Raw genomic sequence first — 25,408 nt, forward strand, 5'->3', positions numbered from 1 at the left:
GAGGATGGGGTGGGCCATACCTGGTGATGCTCAGAGGTTACTCTTGGCTCTGTGCCTAGTAGTCACCCTGGAAGAGCTCAGGGGACCATATGGGATGACAGAGGTAGTGCCCAGATTGGCTGCATGCAAGGCAAGTTCCATACCTGCTATACTTCTGCTCTGGCCCCATGACTGAGTTTTTCAAGTTAAGAAAATGGTGCCAACATCAATAGAAATAAACCATTTCCTGTGTATGGAGGATGCATCTATTGCGTTACCTTATAAGGTCATGTTTTTATATTGTATGAGGTATTAATGATTGAAATTTAAATTTATGATGAACATAAAATTAAAAACTTTATTTGATTTAAATTTCAAGTCAAACTCTTTAATATTTGAAAACTGAAGCCATTGGGCTATCTGAAATTCCTTGGTTAGATGACAGAGCCCTGAAGACTCTGACAAATTCAGAAGTTAGGGTTTCATAATGAAAGTACAGACAGGACTAGGGAGAAATTTTTTTAACATTTTGAGTATTTAGACTTTCTCGAGCAATGTTGGGTAACCATTGTTGTCAGGGACCATGTGGATATTTATGACATCTTTCTCAGGTAGATGGGCATGGGCAGCCATCAGGTAATACATGTCTTTACCATCGTGTACCTAAAACAGGCCAGAACACATGGTTTCTTGATCATTATATTCCTCATTTCTGTGTAGATAATTACAATCAAAGTGAGACTACGATATTGGAGAGGAAAAAAGTGGAAGATTAAGAGATACCCAGTACTTCATGTCAGAATATGATTAATACCATGATAAATGCTCTTTGCGAGTTTAAAGGAAAAACAGTTGAGTTCTGTTGAGGATCATAAAATATTTTGGGGGTGGAGGGACTCCTTATTTTAGCTAGACCCAAATGGATGCATTGAGGGGCTGAAGTGATAAGCACAGTGGGTAGGGCGTTTGCCTTGCACGCGGCCAACCCGGGTTCGATTCCCAGCATCCCATGTGGTCCCCTGAGCACTGCCAGGAGTAATTCCTGAGTACATGAGCCAGGAGTAACCCCTGTGCATTGCTGGGTATGACCGAAAAAGCCCTCTCCCCCCCCCCCCAAAAATGGATGCATTTGAGTTTTATTCATTATAGATAGGGGTGTATGTGTGTGTAGATAGTCTACTGTAAACCACATCCTTAATCCCAGTTTGCTGCTGGGCAGGGCTTGCTCACCAGTTTGCAGTGTTTGTATATTTGCTGGCTGGGAGGCACACTCAGTTGAATCATACTCTGCAGAGGTCATTCTTCCTGACTGTGATGGCTCCCACATCTTTTACTTTTGTTACTTGCCATGGAATACCCCAGTACGGCTGGAACTCACTTGTGTTTCCAGGGGCACAGAGCACCAGAGTTGCCCCAAAATTCAGCAACTGAATTGCTAGGATCATGCTTGGTACACATGGAACTTTATACTTATGACCATACACTTGGGAGATAGGCACTCTTAGCCCCTGTACTATTATTCCAGTCTCCTTTGATTTTGTGATAACCAGGAGTAATACGAGTGCCTGGTCTTGGTGCTAGTGCTTGCACACCTGGGTTTGGCGCAGTCAGAAGTCACTTGTGACCTTAAGGATCACAGAATGCAGAGCTGCCAGGCTGAAAGAGCAGGATTGCCAGGATTGCACATGTAACACCAGAAACAACTCAGTCTTACTCCTGGCAGTTGTTAAAAACCACTAAACTATCCCTTCAGGGCAGGATATAATATGTACTGCATATAATATAATGCAGCATTAAGAAATCTAGGCTTGTCAGCAAAACAATGTGACTTTTTTCTGTATTTGTGTGTGTCTTCTCACTCCCCTTTTAGTGGGTATTAAGAAATTCAGAAAATCTAGTAATTGATAAAAATAATTTTCATGAGCACGAGTATAGGTATGCTTCAGATATTCTAGGCAAGGGGAGGGGAATTTTAAGAAATGGGAATGTGTGAAAGAATGCTGATGAAGATACAGTGAGATTTAAAATGTTTAGAAGAGTAGAATGATGGCCAAAACAATTAAAACTGAAAATAGGGAGGGTAGATGTAGTCATGTTGATATTTGGACATAAATGGAACTAGGGAGTCAGAGATAGTATAAAGGTTAAGGTGCTTTGTATTCAAACAACTCTGGTTCAATTCCTGGTACTTCTAAGGGTAGCAGGGAGTAGCCCCAGAGCATTATCTGATGTGACCTGAAATAAATAGGACAGATAATTTTGATCATATTTAAAAAATTCATCGCATTTTTTTTTTGCTGGAAATACTTTTTTATTTGGGGGGGGGGGTTGGGGCTACTCTGGGTCTGGCTTTGAATCGCCCCTTTTGGTGCTACGTTGACATTTACCAGGAATTAGGTTACATAGGCCACGTGCAAGGCATGCACCTAAACCCCAGTATTTATTTCTTAGGCCTGAAAAGTGGATTTTTTTTTCTGTTTTTAAATTTTATTTTTAATTTTGTTAAAGACTCATGATTTTCAAGTTATTCATTGTTAGATTTCAGACCTACTTTGTTCCAGCACAAACCCCATCACCAGTGCCCTCTTCCCTCCACCAGGTTCGCAAGTTCCCTTGATTTCTTTACTCCTTTGCCCTTCTCGTCCCTATACTTTGGAACCATTCCCCCTTTCAAACATTGCATTCTCTCATCCAGTTATTTTACACACATTCCCTCATACAGTGTTATATATATATATATATATATATATATATATATATATATATATATATAAGTGCTAGGCTGTTTTTCACTCGGGGCACCCCAGAGGGTGGCAGGTGAAAGCCCTTCCAGCCCCAGGGGACCCAGCCCCGGCAGCTGACCTCCATTATCCAACCACCAACCGCTCCAGACCACATATATATGTATATATACATGCCTTGTGGAGAGCTACCCAGAGTATCCTGCCTGCACGGGCAGAGCCTGGCAAGCTCCCTGTGGCATATTCGATTATGCCAAAACCAGTAACTATAACAGGTCTCATTCCCCTGACCGTGATAGAGTGTCCAATCTTTGGGAAAGACGAGTAAGGAGAGGCTGCTAAAATCTCGGGACTGGGACAGATAGAGACGTTACTGGCACCCGCTCGAGTAAATCCATGAACATGAATATATATGTGTATATGTACATGGCTGGAGAGATAGCACAGCGGGTAGGGCATTTGCCTTGCACGCGGCCCACCTGTGTTCAATTGCTCCTTCCCTCTCAGAGAGCCCGGCAAGCTACCCGTGACGTATTCGATATGCCGAAAACTGTAAAAGTCTCACAATGGAGACGTTCCTGGTGCTCACTCGAACTAGTTGATGAACAATGGGAGGACAGTGCTACATATATATATATATATGTATATATATATATATATTCTGTATACCTCATATATAATGAGATCATCCTGTGTTTGTCTTTCTCCTCTGGCTTCATTTAACATGGTATCTTCCAGTTGCAGCCAGTTGCATTATTTCATCATTCCTTATGGCTAAGTAGTACACCATTGTGTATACATGCCACAGCTTCTTGGTCCACCTATCTGTTGTTGGACAGCTAGCTATAGTACTAAATGCTGCTGTGAATGGTAGTATGAAAAGTGGGGTTTTTAATACATAAAACTCCACTTTTTCCAAAATGATCTTGGATATTTTTTAAAAGATCTCCGGGGTTGTAAGTGGCTTAAGAAATAAATGCATATTTTTCATGTATGAGGACCTGGATTTGATCTTTCTTAGCATAACCAAAAAATAAACCCTAACTTTTGTTTTGATGGTGTTGGAAGGTAAGCTTCTGAAGACTACTTTTGTATATAATTGTCCTTTAATTTTGACAGACTTTATTGAACTGTGGAATGTTACTGGTTTAACCTACAGTCCAGTTTCTTGGTTGTAACTTAAAAGGAATCAAGATCCCAAAATCCTTTTTCATGGCCTGAAAAGGGTTAGTTTTTTCCCCATATTGAGGTTTGTTTTGATAATTTTTCAAAATAGGAAGCCAATTTTGCATTGGTTGGCACGATTTTTTTTAAAAAAATTCTTTTGGCCACAATTCTTACAATATCATTTATTCTGAATATGTGATTTAACCCTTGTCTTAACATTTTCATGAGCGGTGCAAGAATGTCAGGTGTTAATTTTGTGTTACTCCACTTTCTACGTCTGTTGACCCTCATCCCCTCTCTTGGCCTTTAAAATGGTAGACTGCAGAAGCTGGAGAGATAGTGTAGCAAGTAAGATGTTTGCGATGCACATGGCTGACCAGGGTTGGAGCCCCACTACCCCATAGGGTTCCCTGAGGATTTCCTTAAAAAAAGGTGTGTGGTGGTGGGGGGGGGGGGGATCCATGGCATAAAATTGAATAATGTTTATTAAGAATCAAGTAATAATTTCTCCCACTGTCCATCTCTGATCTAAATTGACATTATGGCCTTTTATGACTCTACAGGTGATTGAGCAGTTCGATGTTTCTCTTGAACTTTTTTTTCTTTTAACAAAACTTGTGTTTTAATCTTTCTGATAGTCACTGATACTCACATGCAGGTTCTTGAAGGATGTGGCACATGCTTGATTGTGGTGCTCATACACTCAACTGTAGTTGAATATTTGGCTGTGATGCTCACTTTTTTTTTTAATTTGCTGTGCTGACATGCATCCAGCTCTGTGCATCACACCTGCAGGGCAAGCACTTTTGGCCACTTAACCCAGGGCCCTTTCTATGCCCTCATGCCCTCTTTAAATTAACGCATGTAAGTGATTAAAAGATAGTAGGTGAATAATGTGTTTCGGAAATGTGATGGGAGAATTAGAGTAAATGACATAGTCCTGTAGAAAATACTGAAAGAGGGAGAAGAAAAAATAAGCCCAAATCTAGAAAAAATCAGTATTAGGATGTTTCCATCGTTAACAAATAGAATATATCTTAGTTTTAGAAAGTGTAATAAGCCCCAAATCTAGAAAAATTCAGTATTAGGATGTTTCCTTTGTTAACAAATAGAATATATCTTAGTTTTAGAAAGTGTGTAATTTTTGCATTTTGTTATTTTATAAATACTTATTTGCTAATTCTAGATTCTTTCTCCTTCCAAAAATATTTGCTTAATTTTGGCACTTTACATATATCAAGTGAATCTGTTTATGCAATTACATAAAAAGACCTTGATAGTCCTTGTTTAGGGAAGTTGTGGGTTTTTTTTTTTTTAAGGTTTGGTTAAACTAGTGACACTGAAGTGACAATGTCTGATTCTGTGTTACAAATTGATTGGAAGAATGAGATGGTCTATACCCAGTGTTGTACATGAAAAGCTTGTACTCTTGCCATTTGATCTGTCTCAGGCCATGCCCTGTTTTGGGTGGTGGTGGTGGTGGTTGTGGTTTGGGGACCACAGCACCCATATTCCCACTCCCTGCTGTGCTCAGGGCTTACCTCTGGCTTCTGTGCAGTGTACAAGGCCAGCACCTTAAACCCTCTACTGTCTCTCTGGCTCCCTGCCTTATTTATTTTTCTTCATTACAAACTTTATTCTTCAGTATACATCACCTTTTGAGGAAATCCTTAATTCTTGCTGTTGATAAAAAGTGTAACACTTGTTAGACTTGTTGAAACTTGGATTCACTTCACAGAAAATCCAGGTTTTGATTCGAAATCTGGAATTAGAGATCACCATTACTTCAGATGCAAGGACCCAGATTTTTTTCAGCGTTGTGTTTGTGTTTGGGGGGTTATACTTTGAGCATGTGCTCAGGAGCTACTCCTGGCTCTGCTCAGGGTTCACTGGTGTTCAAGGAACATTGAGGTTCCAAATTTGGACTCAAGCCTGCAAAACATGATACTCTTCCTGATTTCACGTGCTTCTAAGGGGCATCTTTCCTGTACTTTCATTTTAGATCTTTAGCTTCTCTAGAAACCTACTTTATCCTCACATCACTTTTTTACAGCTTCAAGTTCTTTATCCTCCAGTGCTTCTTGCACAGATCCTGTGGCCAAAAGCAGTAAATATTTGACAGCAAGTGGGGCATTTTACAAAACTTTGTCCAGGGGCAGAGATAAAAATATAAGAATCATTTATTTTCATTGAAAAGTTGCTTTATATTTATGCTTGTTTTTCTTGACCTTTGAAGAAAGTTCTTACAGTATAAATGTCTTATAGCTTCTAACTCAGCCTTTCCCTGTTTGATTATTTAAATTCCAAACTCCCTGAAGGCTAGACCCTTATACTTGTTCACCAGTACATTTAACATAAATACCCATCTTGGTATTTGCTTCATTTCTGGAGAAAGATTGGAGGACACAAACCAAATGTAAACTAAAATCTTTGGCTACTGAAGTTATTATTGATGTTTTTTATTTGGTAATCATTATTTTGAAAATGGTAGAATTCCTTGAAGATAACATAAAGAAGATACAAATCACTAATTTGACAAGTATAATCTATAATCTGAATTCTCTTCTGCCCACTACTCAAAAATAAAACTGAATTCCAAGAATCTTAGAAGGTAATGGTCACTAAATGAAAAGATTATATAAGTATGGGTGGTATGGCTGGCATCAGAGGCAGTGCCCCGGGCTCTCAATTCATACCCCTGTATTGAAGAGGAGGTAAGAACAGACACGGGATATACATGCTACTGTTGGATGTTACTAATAATTGGAATTTATTATTCTCTCCTTGTAATTTTAAAGAGCTCTAATTTTCTTTATTCCACTTGTATGTATAAGAATGTTTACTTTGTGGAAGTTACAAAGATCTCTTTTTTAATAGTTACTATTCTTGTGTTTATTCCCTTAGCATTTGACATTGTGCAGCAAAGAAATGGTTATGGAGAAGCCCAGTCCGCTGCTTGTAGGGCGGGAGTTTGTGAGGCAATATTATACTTTGCTGAATAAAGCTCCAGAATATTTACACAGGTAAATTTTAAATGGATTTTTTTATGACTTCCGTTATATATGGTCTTTTGTCTTTTCATTTCCTGACTCTTCTATTTTATATTAGATTTTAAATACTTTGGACTCAGTCAACTAATAAGGGATCCAGTCTATGACTGAAATCACAGGTTTAAACAGTCGTTTAAGTTCTTACCAATTTTTCCCCCCAGAGATAAAAATGAAATTGATTGCTGTGGACCAGAGCTAGTACAGTCAAGTCAGTATTAATATATATTCTGGATATATCTAGATATCTAGATTTTAAAAAGACTTTTTGTAAGAATTAGGTTTTACCAAATTGTCACACATACTAGCCAAGTGAATTAAGGAAAATTTAAGAAGTTTTGTATGGGAAAAGCTGTTAAAAGGATTTGGATTATGACCAGGTGATTGATGAGCAAATGCATGTATAGATGGCACTGTTTGGTCTTCAAGCATTGGCCAGCTATGATTCATAGATAATATTTTATATTTGAGGACATATAAAAAGCAGAGTTTAACTAATAGGACCTTTCATCTGAAATATAGTCATTTTATATTGTGGATAGTATATTTAAGCTTCTAGCTAATTTTAGTATTTTCACAAGGGATTATTAATGTAGTTACAAAGAGTAAAATTTACAGCACCGATTTCTTATGCTTTCAAGCACATGTAACCAATTTGTCTATAAATGAAAACTTTATTGTAAGTTTTCACTTGTTAACACTAACATCCTTATCACATGCTTTTTTTATGTGTTCTAGTTATTTTCTTAGAATCCTAAATTCTTAGAAATTGGATTGTTAAGGATTTGCTAATTTCTAAGATTTTTTTTTTCTTTTTGAGTCACACCCGTGATGCACACGGATTACTCCAGGCTCTGCACTCAGCAATTACTCCTGGCAGTGCTTGGGGTACCATATGCAATTCTGGGAATTGAACTTGGGTTGACCGTGTGCGAGGCAAATGCCCTATCTGCTGTGCTATCATCACTCCAGCTCCTCTAAGACTCTTCTTGCATACTTGTAGTCAAGTTGTTCTACAGAAAAATATACAAGCATATATTCTTGTCAGTAATACATGGGAGCCAAAGTAGTATAAATTTAAATGAGTGGTGGTTAATATTACGGTCTGTGGACCCAAACTCTTTTGGTCCCTGCCTTTAAATTGTCCCCCCATCTTGATAAACGTATGGCCTTATGGGGGAAGTTACTTAACCTCATCTGAACCTCAGTTTGCTCGTTTGAGTAACAGCATTATTTTATGTGGTTTTAGAAGAGTGAAATTAAATCTATATGTATAGTCGCATGGAAAATATTCTTACCATTGAAAAATTGGTTTCATTTTAAAACCTTTTTATAAATACTCTAATTGCCTTAAAATATGCCAGAAAACACTAGTGTATTATCTACTTAGGCATAGTTTAAAAATATTAGTGAGAAATTGGATGAAATTATGTCATTTTTTTTGTTGTTTGGTCTCAACTGTTTCAGTAGTTATCAACCTATACTGTTTAAACCAGTGGAATTAGTAATCATTAGGAACCATGAAAGTCAAAATAGCATCTGATCCCAAATAAATCTAGAAGAGGAAATGGGTTGGTTACTACAGCATCAGTAAATGTGTTCTTAATCTCATTCTCATTTTACAAAAATCATGTAAGAACTAGATGAGACTACTTGATGATTAAGTGCATACTTAGTATTTTTCCATTACTCGTTTAATCTTTGTGATAATTTAGGTATTCTAGTTCTGTTTTATGACCAACGAAGCTAAGTTTTCAAACCTTAGGTAACTTTTTCAAGATTACACAATGGATTATAGTACAGATCTAGACATGGAAACTCAAGTCTCTTTGACAGCATGCCACTCTGAAACTTCTCTTGTCGGCTGATTACTAATCATTGCCATTGTTTTTTCAGGTTTTATGGCAGGAATTCTTCCTATGTTCATGGTGGAGTAGATGCTAGTGGAAAGCCACAGGAGGCTGTTTATGGCCAAAACGTAAGTGTCACTTTCATTTATCTTATATTTATGTGTTACAATAGAGACTTGAGAAAAACTTTTCTTATGCCTATGCATTTCTTCTTGAATATAATTATTGTTTTTTGTTTGTTTGGGGGCTACACCAGGCAGGTCTTAGTCCTGTCTCTGTAGTCAGGAATCATTCATGGCAGTGCTGGGGATCAAACCCAAGTTGACTGCTACAGTTTTTGTTTACAGTAATGATCAGATGTGCTTTAATTTGCTGGCATTAATTTTTTTTATTTTTGGTTTGGGGGCCAGTGGTGCTCAGTTATTACTCAGGGGACTGCACTCAGAAATTACTCTTAGCAAGCATGGGGGACCAAATGGGATCCTGGGGAGTAAACCCAGGTTGGCCACATCAAGGCAGTCACCTTACCTGCTGTACTATCTCTCCTGGCCCCTTACCTTTACTTTTTATAGATAAAGTAGCTGAAGCAATTTTTTATAGATATGTGTGATAAACCTTACACTCCAGGCACACACAGAAGTATATACAGTTTGTGATTTTGTAGAGCATCTTTTCATAACTTGGGTTTTTGGGCTTTCAGGATATTCCAGGGGGAGCCCTGGGTAAAAAAAATCACATAAATGAGGGGGATTATGCCAGGAGACTAGGGATCCATCTAGTAGTCAAGGCTACCATTGGAAGGAAGCAAAATTTGAAGGGGGCCAGTTTCAGAAAATAGTTTGAGAAACACTGTGGGTAGAGGGTTAATAGAACTTCAGTGAAACTCTTGATTTGTAGGATTTGATTTTCCCAAGGGAGCAAATAATAAACGAGAAAAAATGATGTCTGCAAACACAGTGAAGAAAGTTTACCAGTGAGGTTTAGGACTAGTTAACACAAGAAAGATGGTACAGTTGATAAGGCTCCTGCCTTGTAGATAGCCACCCTGTGTTCAATTCCCAGCACTTTTCATGACCTGTTACCCAGCACTACCTGGAGTAGCTTCCAAGTACCACTGGGTATGGCCCAAGAAACAAAAATGCAAAAGCCAAAGTTACTGTCTTTCTGTTTTTGTGCTGTGATCAAATTCAGGATCTCATACATGGAAGGTAGGCGTTATATCACCTGATTACTACATTTTGTGAGACAGGCATCTATTTCTGGTATTAAGAGGTGACTTCTTGAAAATGGTCGCTTAATAACATCAGTTTGGCCATAATGCATAACCTGGTAGAATGGATTCAAAAGGGCAGAAAGAGTAAGCAATGTAGTATTCTAGTTTGTGAGAAAATTGGTAAGAGGCTATATTGTTGTGTTGGTAATACAGCATCATAATATTTTGTTTTTCCTCCCACATTCTAATAAAGGATATACACCACAAAGTATTATCTCTGAACTTCAGTGAATGTCATACTAAAATTCGTCATGTGGATGCTCATGCAACCTTGAGCGATGGAGTTGTTGTCCAGGTCATGGGTTTGCTGTCTAACAGTGGACAACCAGAGAGAAAATTTATGCAAACCTTTGTTCTGGCTCCTGAGGTAAGTTTCTGTTTTACTTGATTTTATTTGATGCTTCAGTATCTGAAAGGTTTTCTTAATAGGTTTAGAAACTATGCCAAAGATAAAACTTAGGGCTTCAAAATCCCTGCATTTAGTTTCATTGTGATTTTTTTTTCTTGGTTGTATTTTTTTTGTTTCTGTTTTTTTGTTTTGTTTGGGGGATGGAGGGGGGGGCAGGGTCATTCCCAGCAATGCTTAAGGCTTTCTCCTATCTCTACACTCAAGAGAAAGCCCTGGCCATGCTTGGGATGCTGAGGATCAAACTTAGATCAGCTGCGTGCAAGGCAAAGGTGTAACGAGCTGTACTATGCTCCAGCCCCTGAGATTTGTTTTGGTTTTTTATTGGGGGGGGGGGGGGCCCATATTGGGTAGTGTTTAAAGGAGACCATATGGCGCTAGTGTGAACCTGAACCTCCTGCTTACAAACCATGTCTGGTGTTTGTGGAAATTTTTATTGAACCTGTGTTTATATTTCAACTTCATGTACTTTTGAATATTTAGAATTAAGATCATACTGATAGCTACATACATCATCATAAGATTATAGAATTATAGTCTGATATTTAATAAGTCACAGAATATATAAACAAAACCCGGAACTCCATTTATTTAGTCTTGGCTTTCCTGTTAAGTTCCATTTTTCTATGGTATTACATTGCAACAATGTTAGCCATGTAACTTTCAAATTTTTACTTATTCTTTTGGGGCAAAACCTGGCTGTGCATAGGGTTTATTCCTGGCTCTGCGCTCAGAGATCACTTCTGACAGGCTCAGATCTTACGGGGTTCAGTGGATCAAAGCCGGGTTGGGCATGTGCAGGGCAAGCACCATAATTGTTTACTGTCTCTCCAGCTTCTAATTTATTCTTTTTTTTGTTTATGTTGAATTTACATGTATTAACAACATTTGGATGTTGTTTTTCTGTAGGGATCTGTTCCAAATAAATTTTATGTTCACAATGATATGTTTCGTTATGAAGATGAAGTGTTTGGTGATTCAGAACCGGAACTTGATGAAGGTGAGGTTACTTTCAAAAGGCAAGGGTTATATTACCTAAAATGAGAGAGAGAAGAGAGATGCCTGCCATAGAGGCAGGCAGGGGTCGGGGGGTGGCTTGAAGAGGTGGGAGGGAAAGTGAGTAGACTGGTGCTGGGAAATTACATTGGTGGGAAAATGGGTATTGGAATACGGTATGACTGAAATGCAATCGTGATCAATTTTGTAATGCTCTATCTCGTGGTGATTCGATAACAATTTTTTTTAAAAGGGAAGGGTTTATGTCCTATTAAACTCAGAAACAGAATTGCCTTCATTAAATCAAGCCATCCCCCCTTTTTAAAAAAAGAAATAGATGCTTACTATATGCAGTCATAAAAAATTATACATGAGTAAAAGAATGTTCACTTTCATCTTAGATAACAAAATGTTTGGTACCAGTTAAAGATTTGATTCTCTACTCAACAACTAACAACTATCATGTCACAGTCAAATATATTAGAAATTGTGTGCTGTCTCCAAAAAGGATGTCATTTTTTAAATTTGTGTATATATATGTATATATATTTTCAGAATCAGAAGATGAAGTCGAAGAGGAACAAGAAGAAAGGCAACCATCTCCAGAGCCTGTGCAAGAAAATGCTAACAGTAGTTATTATGAAGCTCACCCTGTCACGTAAGAAGTGTTTGCAAAAGCTAAATTTGGCCTAAATTAGAGTATAGTTAAGGAACTTTTGGGTTGTTCCTAAAGTTATTGTTGGAAGTAAATTTTTTATCAAGCCACCAGTCAGGCCAGTTTGAAAACCTATTACAAATGTACCAGAAATTTAGTGGGGAAGTTTTATTTAATTGAAGAATGAACATAACTTTATGACTCAAAACAGGATCGCTATGAACATTTCATTTACTTTGGGTTACATCTGGCTGTGCTCAGGTGCTACTCCCTGTGTGCTGCTTAAGGATTACTCACTGTTGCTGGGGAACTATGCAGAGCTTGGCACTGAGCTGGAGGCTTAGACCTGGGACTTCAATATGCAAAGATTACACCCTGGCCCACTGAGCTATTCCTGACTCAAACAATTTGTTTCTGTAAATTGGGAGTGTTAATGGTGGGTATAAAAAAATGCTCTTCGAGTATTAGTTCTTTCTTGAACGTATACTTCCAAACCACTCATAAAAAACAGATTTGCCTATTAGGTTGAAGAAAATCATGCCTTTTATCATACTTTATTATTCATACTGAAGAAAAGATAAAAATATTTCATTGTAGTAATGGCATAGAGGAACCTTTGGAAGAATCCTCTCATGAACCTGAACCTGAACCAGAATCTGAAACAAAGGTTGAAGAGCTAAAACCCCAAGTGGAAGAAAAGAATTTGGAAGAGTTAGAGGAGAAGTCCACTTCTCCTCCTCCTGCTGAGCCTATTTCTCTGCCACAAGAACCACCAAAGGTTAGATCAAAGGAACTCTTTAGACCTTTAGGATCACATTTTCATATTTGGTTCCATTTATGAAGCATGACCTTTGTTCTCTTGTATTGTTTAATAGATTATGTATAGAGAAAACTGAAGTTTATTTTACTTGATTTATTTATTTTTTTTGTAATTCTGAGGAAATCCCATTGTATTTCCCTCCCTCCAGAATACTTCTAAATGTAATTTAGGGTTTACTTTTGTTGTATGCAGTATTTAGAATCTCAATTGAAATTACTCAGTCCTTGTTACAAAGTTAAGAGTTGCTATTTTATTTTGTATTTAACTCTCCACACAGGGTTACAACAGAAGTCATGCAGTTTCCCAACTTGAACAAGTTGGCTGATTATTAAGTGAAAATTTATTTCTGGTTTAAATGGGAGTAGTTTCCTTACCATACCAATTAAACTACCTTGGAAAGAAGAATGACACCCAGATTGTATCATTGTTTAGCCTACCTAAAACATCATCTATCTTTCTGTAAATTCGATGGTTAAAGTATATTTGGGTAGTGAGAAGCAGATTCCTTGTTCAATTTGTGAATGTCTGTAAAGTCTCTTAACTAGTACTACTCTTTCTTTCTTCTCATTCCCCTCTCCCTTTACTTAACATCATCACACACCCTTTCTTCTCCCAAACAAAATTGGTTCTGTTAGGTTCAGATTTTTCTAGTATGTGTAGTCGTTAGTGGTTTTGTTTGCCACTTACTCATCTACTTAGAGCTAGTAGGAACTTGCTCGTGGTTTTATTTAGTAGTTCAGTCAAAACAGTCATAAATAATATTGCATAATGAGATTTTGAAATCTGGCACATAGACTGGCATGTGTGTGTGTGCCTTTCTTTTAGGACTCATCAAATATAGATCAATAGTTTAGAAATGAAAAGAATATATATTTGGAAGTTTCCCTGTAGGAATGTTGGTGGTTTTCCATGATTAGTAGTCTAGGTTTGTTGCATTTCCTGCAGGCTTTCTCCTGGGCTTCAGTGACCAGTAAAAACCTGCCTCCTAGTGGTACTGTTTCTTCCTCTGGAATTCCACCCCATGTTAAAGCACCAGTCTCACAGGTAACCAATCTGTGAACACATTGGATTGTATCCTTGTTACATTGCCAATTGCTTATCTTTTTTATACTTTTTTAAATGAGTCAATCAGAAATTATGGATTAAATATACAAAAATTGTATTAAGTGTCCGTGCACCCACTTTAAATGCCAAATCTCCATTCATCATCTACTTCGGTGGTATTTGGGGTTTGGGTGTGTGAAATACAGATTAAGTTGGTTTTACACAAATATATATATATATATGTATTTATACACACACATATTTAATATATATCTTCTCATTAAGAAGGCTTCTTAAAATAACCAAAAATGGTTTTTTTTTTTAAGTTTTTTATTTAGCAAAAAATTATTTTACAAAAAACATTTGGAAAGGTGCACAAGGTAGTGTGATGTCATAAAGGAATCAGTTTTTTAAAACACACTGCCTAAGCTGTCAGTCTGTAAGTGGTTCACACAGATTAATTGAAGCCTGTACCAACTTATGACTGTAGTGTTCACCTTATAACTGATTGTTCCAGTATTCTGCTTTTTGTCTGTTTGTCATCTTACCCATTTCAGAGCTTCTAGGAAACATGAAAATAAGACACTTGCTTCATAAAATCATTAGATATAAATTCAATAGGATGAAATTCTAATTAAGTTTATAGGCATAGTTAGGGCTTGGTCAATACTTTCCCCCCCAGATTTTGAGTCAGATTTGATTGCACTAGAAAATTGACATGGAAAATGGTTCGTGCTGCTGTTTTGGTTATATATTTTACATACTCCAAATAGTAAAAAGTCTTGTGGTTTCAAAAGTAGATAGTAATTATTAAATAGGTTGGAGGGGTTGGTATTGGTACACAGAATCAGTTACATCATAGTAGCATCCATGACCTCATGATACCTGTTAAAGATATTCCAGTTAGATCACAAACCAGAATTTTGTATTAATAAATATTTGCCAAGTAGTGCTTATACTTCTCAAACCATCTGAAGATCTGCTTTGTGACTTCTGACTTTTCTTTAGAAATACTAGTTTCTTACAAGATTTGCAAATATTTGATATCCTTTGTATTGTCGGTTCATGTCAGTTTAGGGCTGCATTTATTTTAAATTTGTTTCTGATTTAGACCGAAAAATAGTTCATGCTCATTATCCTTTTAATATTATGTTGTGCCAGGCTTTGTGCAGAACTCATTATATTCATTCTTACTAAATTCATATGAGGGTGGGTGCTGTTAATATTTTATTTATAGATAGGAAAATTGAGTATATCTCATCTTAGGTCAGATGAGATAACTACATCAACAGAAGGACTAAGCTTTAAATTGTTGCAGTTGAGAAACTAGAGTTCATGTAACTTATACAAGCTGCTTATGTGTGTGGGTTTTTTTTTTTTGGTAAGGGGTTATATATGTTTACATCACAAAGCATACCTAAATTATATTGCATTTGATCCTTTCCTTTTGTGGGGTTGGAAGGGTGGGTTTTTTAAGTTTAAAGTTAATCTTAAATTTAAGAGATTAGATTGTTTCCCAACCTCACCCTTAATAGAACACAAGTTTTAAACATAATTAAAACTCTAAGGAACTTTCTTATCTCTTTAGATATACTTAGAATGAATTGATGATTTTTCCACTTCATTTAATAAGTCCTTCAATTTTATTGATTCACTTTGATGTAACTATCTCATTTTGAGCATGGCTTATTGGTGTAAAAGTTGAATTTTCTTCATTAGGGTATTACTAGATAATTTAGTAGTAGGTTAATTTCTTCCTGGAAGATTTGGTTTGGAAATTAATTAGTTCTCTAAAATAGCTTATGTTGAATGGAAAGATTTGTTTATTATTAGTTGTGGCTATACCTTCTCGAGCGGGCCCAGTAACCTTCTATTCTTTACTTGATTTGGTGATTTCAGTTTGATTAGATAATTTGATTGTTCTTCAGTTGTGGAAATTATTTTTCACGGAGCCCACTTTCTTACTGCATGGAATTCACAAACCTTAAGCAGGGTATGGTGTGTTTGCCATGTTATTTGTTGGAATAATCATTTTTAATCATGATATTAAACCTGAAGAATCTTAAGTGCATAGTTGCCTTTGTTGTCATATTAATCGATTATTAAAAGGAATGTTGTTTTTAATCATGGCATCAAATATCTACTACAAATGAGTTTGCTGAATTAGTGTATGAATTATTTGCTCAATCCTGAAAATTATTTAAATTTTCTTAATTTTAAATCCTTAAAGGATAATGGAGTTTATTACGTTTTGGTACCTATTTTGTTCCTTCTCTTTTGAAAATCTGCTTTGAAAAGTATTTGAATTAGTCACCAAGTTCTTCAATAACACTTGGATTAAAAAAGTTGATATGTTTTCTAATTTTATTAATTTTTTTAATATACTAGTTTAAACAAACTTTGAATGAAGAATGGATAACTTCTAAGTTTGTTTTACATTTGTATTGTAAATTGAATTTGTTGGACCCCTTTGGTAATTAGTGGTTTTCAGGCATCTTGATTTGTGTTGATTATTGTATATCATACTTCAGTTGCAAATAAGTAGGAATAGTTTGAGGATGTCATTTACATCCTTTATCAGGCATAGACATTTTCCTGCATTTGGGGGTTTAAAAACTGATTTAATTGAACTAATAGTTAGTGAACAATTATATCTAACCCACATGTATTGGGTTCTTTGGGTGTTAGAGAAATGACTTAACATTAAGTCCTTTAGGAATTTATATATATATATATATATATATATATATATATATATATATATATATATGTAGTTGAAAAAAATGGGGCCTGTTGAAATTTTTTTCTAACTAGCAAGATTCTAGAACATAGGATGCAACTTACCATCTGGAAAGAAATGGAAAATTCACATTGAAGAAAACAGAATTTGAGTAAAGTGGAGTGTTAGAAACTTAGCAATAGGAGTTAATGTCTTTTGGTTACAGAATGAAAAATTATTATTTTAGTTTTTTCTTGCAAATTATAATATTCCAGTCATCTATAAATGATGAAAGAAGGTTTGAGACACTGCTGAGGCAGTCTTTCAGAGCAGTTAGCCATAAAGACATATCTGAAATTAGTAATTTTCTTTCTTGCTTGAGGTCATAATATTTGTATCCTACTGAGTGTTTTCAGTATCCTTTGATGGTGCAAATATTTTGTCTCTTCCTTGGGTTGTTACTGTTCTTTAGACTGAAGAAGTTACAAATACTTGAAAATGCTTTTGTTTTATAGTGAAGAAAAGGTAATAGCAAGTGTTAATTTGTTAAGTGTGTGTTTAGTTCAGTTAGCAAAACTCTTAGAAAGCGTCTTAAGTTTTACTCCTCCACATATCCCGGGTCATGGTTAAGGAAAATTATAGTCAGGCCTTATATAAAAGGGCATACTTTACTCCAAAGGAAGGATAATAGGGAGCCACAGAATGTTTAAGCCGTTTGAAATGTTTAGAAAGATACACACTTTGGGGCTGGAGAGATAGTACAGGGTTAAAGCAGTTCTGTCCATGGTACCATGTAGGAACCCATGAGCACCTCTAGGTATGAACCGAACCTCTCCCCCAAAATCACCTTCCTGTTTTTTTTTCCTTTCATACCTGAAAGGTATGTTTAAATATTAGAGCTATTTTTAGGATTGAGGGTAGAATTTAAAAGCTGTTTGAAGGGCAATACTTCAACTAGTGAATCAGAAAGTTTATGTCACATACTCGTCTTTCTAAGATAAGGATGATTTTTATTTTATATGTATTTACATGGAGTGGCTCATCTCACATGTGATTTTTTTTGTAGCAGTACTACCTTTTACACTGTCTTATTGTGGATGTAATTATTTTTAAAATATGGTTATAAAAAGCAGTTTATTGTGAGTTATACAGCCTTCAGAGAGAGAACCTATCCTACAGTCCTAGATTGGTACAGAATATCTTTATTAAAATTTTGCTTTTTACATACATAGGATACGCTTAAAGCAGTCTTAAAATACCATTATGCCTGCTGGTGACTCATTAGTAGTTTGTTTTTCTCCTGTGGGATGTTTCTTTATAATGTGTTTTTTTCCCTTGTATTTTAGCCAAGAGTTGAAGCTAAACCAGAAGTTCAGTCTCAGCCACCCCGTGTGCGTGAACAGCGACCTAGAGAACGGCCTGGTTTCCCTCCTAGAGGACCAAGACCAGGTAAGTTGGCCACCTCTATAGTTTGAGCATTTATCACTGAACAAGCTGGAAAAGATGAAAGTTGGAAAAATGATGTGTTTTATTCACAAATCCTTTTAGTACCAAATTAAACTGTTAAGATACAGTCTGGGGCAAAACAAGCTATTTTTAGGGGAGGATTAGTTGATATGCCATAGAGACATGTATTTTGAAGCTCTGTAAAGGATTTTGAGACAAATTTTATTGGTTATTGTCACTGGTTCTAAGAATTCAAAACCGAGATGCCAATAACCTACTCTCTTACTTAGCACTCTTATCTCTTCACAGATAAACAATAAGCACACCATGATTCTTCTTATTTTGATTGTCTTAGGTATTAAGTAAGTTGCCATAATTTTTGACTTGTTTCCATTATTAGCTAATAAATGTAGCACTTCTATTTGAAGCCTATAAATATGTTTAGATTGCTTTGGGGAGGAGGTGGGAGATAGATTCATAAGATTTGGAGTATGTGATAATTTCCCACAGAAGTAATTTAACTCGGGCTAGTAAGCCAAATGTCCTGGGATCTGGGGGTTTGTCCTAGCTTTTTACTACTGAGTTTATGGTCTTAGGTGAGACCCTGAAATCGTGAGGTTTTATTATGAAATTCAATTATGTAAATTTTTCTTGTGTGATGCCTTGTCTCACTGTTCTTTGTCGTATTGGATAAGATTTTATATACACATACATACATGAGCACACTGATACATATATGGCTGTAAATGAGTTAATACTATCATAAAATTTACTGATCTGGCAATTATTTCATACAATTAGAGATCAAGACATTTTGAGTGTAAAATTATTAAATATTAATTCAAATATACCTCATCTTAAATCTTTTTGGTTCCTGGGCAGTGACATGAGTTTAGATAAGGAGGAAAGCCTCTGCTACTCATATCTGACTTCTTAATTATCAGACCAGTAGAACTTAAAGAAGGGATAGTAGCAATCTAGTCCATACTCTTCACTTGATACTGTCATGTTTTGTAACTAACGTACTAATAATAGGCACTTCCACCTGTTCAAGAAGCTCACTGTCTTATTAAACTAAAAGGAATATTACTATTTTGTGGGTTTTTTATTGCATTCATTGCTTTAAGTTTTGTGAGACATTGTACACTTTAATATCTGCTCTATTCCTTTTTCTCAGGCAGAGGAGATATTGAACAGAATGAATCTGACAACCGTAGAATAATTCGCTATCCAGACAGTCATCAACTTTTTGTTGGTAACTTACCACATGATATTGATGAAAATGAACTGAAAGAATTCTTCATGAGTAAGTGGTTCATTTTGCCCTTTTTTGCTTGGTTTTTTTGTTGATTGTTTTGGACCCCACCTGACATTATGCTCAGGGGTTGCTCCTGAGAAGGTTCCTGGGGACCCTGCATTGCTGAGAGTATAACTGGGGTTGGCTGTGTGCAAGGCAAGCACCTTAACCCCTGTACTGCTCCTGCTCTTTCTAAAGTAAGCAGGAAGAAACGTGTATTATTACAATTGCAAGTTTTTCAAATCCAGTCTTTAGACTTCCTTGAGGCCCATGTTCTCCCTTGAATCTTGCTTGTTTATCTTTATGTTACTGTGTCTTTTTCCATTTGGGAAGCCTGTATTTCCTCTTGAACACTATTTCCTCTCATTCTCACATCTTTCTAAGTAAGTTTAACTTCAATAAAAACTAATCTTTCTTCACTTTTTAAATAAAAAACACTTAAAAGCACTTTGCCTGCATTACATATACAGCCATAACAGCCACTAATCAGAAAATGGTGAAAGATTGTTGCTATTTACCAGTGACCATATTTGGTGTTGACTGTTGCTATTAAAATATTTAACCCCTTGTGCAATGTATATTTTCACAGGTTTTGGAAACGTTGTGGAACTTCGCATCAATACCAAGGGTGTTGGGGGAAAGCTTCCAAATTTTGGTTTTGTGGTATTTGATGACTCTGAACCAGTTCAGAGAATCTTAATTGCAAAAGTAAGTGACTTAAAGGGTTAATTATTCAAGACTGTTAATCTTATGTATATATGATTTTAATTTGGTACTTTCTAAGCCATAGAAATTGTTTTTAATGCTCAATCTAGTTCATTGCGAAATGGTATTTATGCAAAGAATGAAAATATATGTGGTAGTATTTCTAAATTCTGAGGTTTGGACTATTCTAAATTATTTGCTGTGGTGGAAAAAGTTGACGTAAGAATAATTTCATAAAAGTTTGTTTCTTAGGATTATATTTTTACATGCAAGGAAATACTTTACTATTGCTGCCTAACCTACCCATGTCAATCCTTTTTTACCCCCTAAAGCCCATTATGTTTCGAGGGGAGGTACGTTTAAATGTGGAAGAGAAAAAAACCAGAGCAGCAAGAGAACGAGAAACCAGAGGTGGTGGTGATGATCGCAGGGATATCAGGCGCAGCGATCGAGGTCCTGGAGGTCCACGTGGAATCGTGGGTGGTGGAATGATGCGTGACCGAGATGGAAGAGGTCCTCCTCCAAGAGGTGGCATGGCACAGAAACTTGGCTCTGGAAGAGGAACCGGGCAGATGGAAGGCCGCTTCACAGGACAGCGTCGCTGAAGTTCCACTGTTGACAGTCTTGGCAGTGGTACATTATTCATCGTGTTTGCATTCTTGTTAATTTTTTTTGGCTTTGGAATGTGACACAGCCTTTTTGATCATTTCTTTGATGTGAAAAGCATCTTTTGGTTATCAGTTAAATTGAGGTGGACATTATTTCCCCAATTTTACAACAGGATTCGCTTTAATTTATAATCTAGACTTGGAGAATTAAGGACTGATAAATGACCACATCTTAAATATCAACAAAATGAGGACTTAAAAGGACATACCCAACTGAATTCAGGTCCTTTGAGTCAAAAAATCCTCTGCTGCACATTTTGTTTAAGTGTTACTGTTTCTGCCTATTAATGTTGGAAACAAATAGTGCAATTTGTGCGATTGGAGTATCTTGCCTTTTTTCTTGACTCCCCCCAAAACATAAACCAACAGAAACTTGTTATGCACTCATCAGAATGCACTAATGAGTACTCTGAACTCATTAACTTTGACATCTGCAAAGGAGGCAACAGGGGAAATTTTTTTTCATCTTTTTTTCCAGTAGAGAATAGTTTGTGAAATGATGAGGGCATTTTATCTGCTTGCTGTGACCAGCGTATGTACACATAAACCTTAACAAGACTACAGGTATATTCCAGAAGGAAATCATTTAGTTACGAACTAAATAACAAAAACCAGAACTTCCAAGGCTGTGGTCTTGAATATTAGACCGGATTTCATAGCTCCACATCTAAGATTTTTCTACCTGCCCCTCTTCAGTACAGGGATGGCTGGCTGCTCAACACACTCCTCCTCCCCCTTCCTTTCTTTAAGCTGTGTACAGTGAAAATTGTCTTTACTGTATTTTTGTTCTCTGGTAATGTAATAAGCATGATGGTGCCTTCTACTAATACATCATTCCAGTCTTGCTGGTAATTTTGTACAGTATAGTGTATGAATTGCTGTGCTGCGAAGCCAAACAGCTGCAAAATGTTGAAAAATCATTGAAGTGTATAAAAATTGCAGTATCTTTAAAATCAGTAAAGTTGACTAGCATATTATTTACCTTGTTCTTCCGTTAAAAATTTTTGTGTTCTTTGTGGGAGGAAGTCTTGTGTTGGGGAGGGGTGGAGAGGGAAGGAGGAAGTCAGTTATTTGAAGTCTCTCGTTGACTCTTCTCTTAGCATAAATGTGAACGTTGAAGCGTATCACTTGAGAGGTGCTTAGAAAAGTCACTCAAATTGATGTACGTTTTTAGTGGTGTTTTAAGCAGTCAGAATTCATAAACAGCAAGTAAACCTGAAATGAGGATACTGCAATTTTCAGAGAAAAGAGTAGCAGTTCTTAAGTGTTTGCATTTTCTATTTGGGGGGCAGGGAACTGTCATTCATTTTGCACAATTCTTGAACTGATGTCAGCACCCGAGTGGCTCTGAATTTAAGTCTGGGACGACATCTTTTATTTTTACATGAATCTCTAAAAACAATTCTGTGAGCAAGGTTTGTAGCTGCTGGATTATTGTGTGTCTTACAGCAAGTTCAAGTAAACTGAAACTATGGCAAAGGATATCCAATTTTATGCTTGAAGCATTCAGTACACACTGATCTCTAATGTTTCAGGCTCCTAGTGGGGTAAATAAGTATGACCACTTAAAGCTGCTTGTTAACATGGAAGACTTCTCCATTCTTAGTAAAAACAAACAAAAAATGCACTTGACATAGTAGCAAACTGGTTCTGAATTATGAAACTGTTTGCTGTGTAGTAACCTAATGATGCACATATTTTGTTTTTCCATGTACTGGGCAATATTAGTAAATTTAATGTTTCTTCCCACCCCTCTTCCCTTTTGATTGAGGTCTTCCATGTTGAGGAAACGTCTTGCACTATTTGCATATATTTTGGGGACTCAGATTTCTCATAGTTTCCACTTTGGCGGGTTTAAGGATTTTTCCTATTTGGAACAGTTTTACGCTTCCTAATGTATAGTACTTGAAGTTCTTATCAGAAAATTACTTTTGAGTTTTAAACCTTTATGCAAGCTACTTTTAAACAAGTAGTTTATTGTCAGTGTTTTTGTTTTGTTTTTTAAATTTTTTTGTTTTTGTATTTTCTCTTATGTTATTTCCTTTTTAAAAAACATGCGTGTGTGTGTATGCATACATATATACACATGTAAATTTTCAATCCGGAATATTGCCCACCAAAAGTAATGACAAAAATGTTAAGTGTGATAGGAAATTAGAGCAAAGAGCCATTCAGCTTCAGTCTTTATCACAATACATGGAAACATCATATGGAGAAGTTTACATGGTGATTATTCACCTGCAGTACTGTGGACTTTTAACATTCTGTCCCCTTTTCAGTGAAACAAAGTGAAAAATTCATCTACCATTACTGTTATTTGCTGAATTTTTTTGATGGTAATATTCTATTCTTATGACACTATTGCAACCAAATTGGCTTTACCATCTTGGCTTTAGTAGGTTTAGAAGACAATGGATTACCATCTTTATTGCTGTAATGTGTTAAGCATTATATGCTAGTAGAATCTAGTTTAATTGTTTCAGGTGGAAAGTATTCTTTGAGTTTCCATTTTGAATGTGTTTGGACTAAACAAACAATAAACTACTGATGTCTGCAGCATTTATCTACGTCCCTAATTTAATTTGTGGGCTTGTGTTTCAAAATGTTTTCTCTTAATTGCATTTCATACAACCTAAATGAAAATAAGGAATTGTTTTAAAAAGCAGTTGCTTAATTGTGAAATTTGTTGCAAATGTAAAACATGATATGAGAGCTATCCCAGTTTGTTTAAATATCTGGTGTATGAGTTAAAAGAATGTATCACTAGTCAAGAAGTGAATGGTACAAAAGCAAATTAACATTTTTAATAAAAACATTTTGGGATTTCCAAAGGATCCTTAGAAGGTAAGGAGAAAAGAAGAAATGGGGAAATTCACAAACTGAAGATGTAGTTCTCACCCAAATTCACCAGTGTCTCTAGAAGAGGGATTGGGTAGAGAGGTAGTAAAGGGGTTAAACATTCCTGTCTTGCACGTAGCCTATCCAGTTCGATCCCCAGTACCACATGGTCCACCAGATCATCACCAGTTGCAGCCTGGGTGATTCCTCAGACTGCAAGGGCCAAGCAGCACTGCATTGAACCACACTGGCCAGGTTAGTTGAGAGTTGCCAGGAGGGGGTCCTAAGCCCCGTGAACACTGCTTGGAAGGCCAAAAGATTAGTTAGAATTAAGAGGGGTGATATGATGATGTAGTAACACTGGTGAGATTCCTTAAAATCAGTCTCTACGAGTTCATTGGAGATAAGCCAGAATAATACTCTGAAGAAGAAACTGAAGATTTGAAGAGAAAAGAGCATGCTGTCTTTAAGTTTTTAGAAGTATAAAAAAATTCACTTTCAAATTACAATGTAATACTTTATCTGATTATGGATTTGGAAAACACTTTACACGGAATAGAATATATGCCTTACAGTTTGTTGAAGACAACCAAATTTAAAGGAACAGATCAGTACTTGACCAGGAAGTTTATGTGGATAAAAATACATGAAGTTTAGCCATACAAGCATTTTGTGCTTTTAGTTACAGTATGTGATTATCTTTGCAGCAAATGAATAAAACTATTCGTTTTTTTGTAGTATATAAGTGTTATTAAAAACCCTTGATTTTTTTTCCCCCCAGCTTGTCATTCTGGTTAATAAAATTAAACAAATTTAGTAAATTTTGTTTTATTACAATTAAATAATTTTACTTAATTTATAAGTTTTATAATTTAAGATTTATAATTTATTGAAATTAAATTAAAATTATGCTAAAATTAAATATAAGAAAAGTAATAAAATTTTTAATGCTGGGCTGGAGCAATAGTACAGCAGGTAGGGTGCTTGCTTTGAATGAACCTGGTTCATTCCCTGGCATCCTCCAGGATCCCCTAAGCAAGCTTGGAGTGATTCCAGGAGTAACCCTGGAACATTGCCAAGTGTGGCCTAAAGCTCCCCTCAACATAGAAAATTTTGTGATCACGTATTTTTTTCAAGTTTGCTTCCAGATTATTTTAAATTATTGGGTGAGTGAACAATCATACACTAAGCAATACCACTTTGTGATCTAATTCAGTAGGTTCAAAGTAGTGATACTTTTGTCAAGGTATATTAGTATCTGGTAAGTGGTAAAAATACCTTTGGTGTTTACTGACAATACTGCAGGCACTTAATTGAGTAAACTTGTCTGTTTTGGTTTGGGAGGGTTGTTGTTGCTTTTCAAAGGCTACATCTGGCAATGCGCAGGGATTACTCCTGGCAGTGCTTTGGGGACAATATGGGATGCTAGGGATTGGATCCAAGTCGCCCACATGCAAAACAAACCCCCTTCCACTGTACTAACGCTCCAGGCCCAAAATTTGTCTTTTTTCAAGGAGAGCAAAATATGTGGATGAATGCTATCATTCCTGATTAGTCCTGTATGTGCTGGCAGAATGCAACTCAATCTTCACAGTAATCCTAAGAAGAGTACTATTCATTTCCTAGACAAACTAGAAACACATTCACAGTATGCTTAATCACTTTTCTATGGTCACAGAGCTAAGGGGTAGAACTAGTGGAATGTAATAGTGAATAAGGCTGTTGCCCAAGATGCTAAGAAAGATCTCTCAAGAGAA

At 36.2% G+C, this 25,408-nt stretch overlaps 1 protein-coding gene across 4 annotated transcripts in view; it reads left to right on the top strand.

The window, feature by feature from the left end:
- The window catches only part of G3BP2 (G3BP stress granule assembly factor 2), an 88,212-nt gene extending 64,840 nt beyond the window's left edge, over positions 1-23,372 (top strand). For 3 of the 4 annotated variants that reach the window (XM_056111226.1, XM_056111224.1, XM_056111225.1), the window contains 11 exons: positions 6,792-6,910; positions 8,831-8,912; positions 10,251-10,424; positions 11,373-11,463; positions 12,015-12,117; positions 12,712-12,892; positions 13,880-13,978; positions 18,044-18,146; positions 19,321-19,449; positions 20,030-20,148; positions 20,478-23,372. In XM_056111226.1, the coding sequence (XP_055967201.1) occupies positions 6,816-6,910; positions 8,831-8,912; positions 10,251-10,424; positions 11,373-11,463; positions 12,015-12,117; positions 12,712-12,892; positions 13,880-13,978; positions 18,044-18,146; positions 19,321-19,449; positions 20,030-20,148; positions 20,478-20,750 (1,449 nt within the window). In that variant the 5' untranslated portion in view covers positions 6,792-6,815 and the 3' untranslated portion in view covers positions 20,751-23,372. The remainder of the gene's footprint in view (positions 1-6,791; positions 6,911-8,830; positions 8,913-10,250; positions 10,425-11,372; positions 11,464-12,014; positions 12,118-12,711; positions 12,893-13,879; positions 13,979-18,043; positions 18,147-19,320; positions 19,450-20,029; positions 20,149-20,477) is intronic. The other variant, XM_056111227.1, reaches the window with a different exon arrangement.
- Positions 23,373-25,408: the final 2,036 nt, after the last annotated feature.

The sequence above is a fragment of the Sorex fumeus genome, unplaced genomic scaffold (genome assembly GCF_029834395.1).
Source record: "Sorex fumeus unplaced genomic scaffold, SorFum_2.1 ptg000013l, whole genome shotgun sequence".
NCBI lineage: Eukaryota > Metazoa > Chordata > Mammalia > Eulipotyphla > Soricidae > Sorex > Sorex fumeus.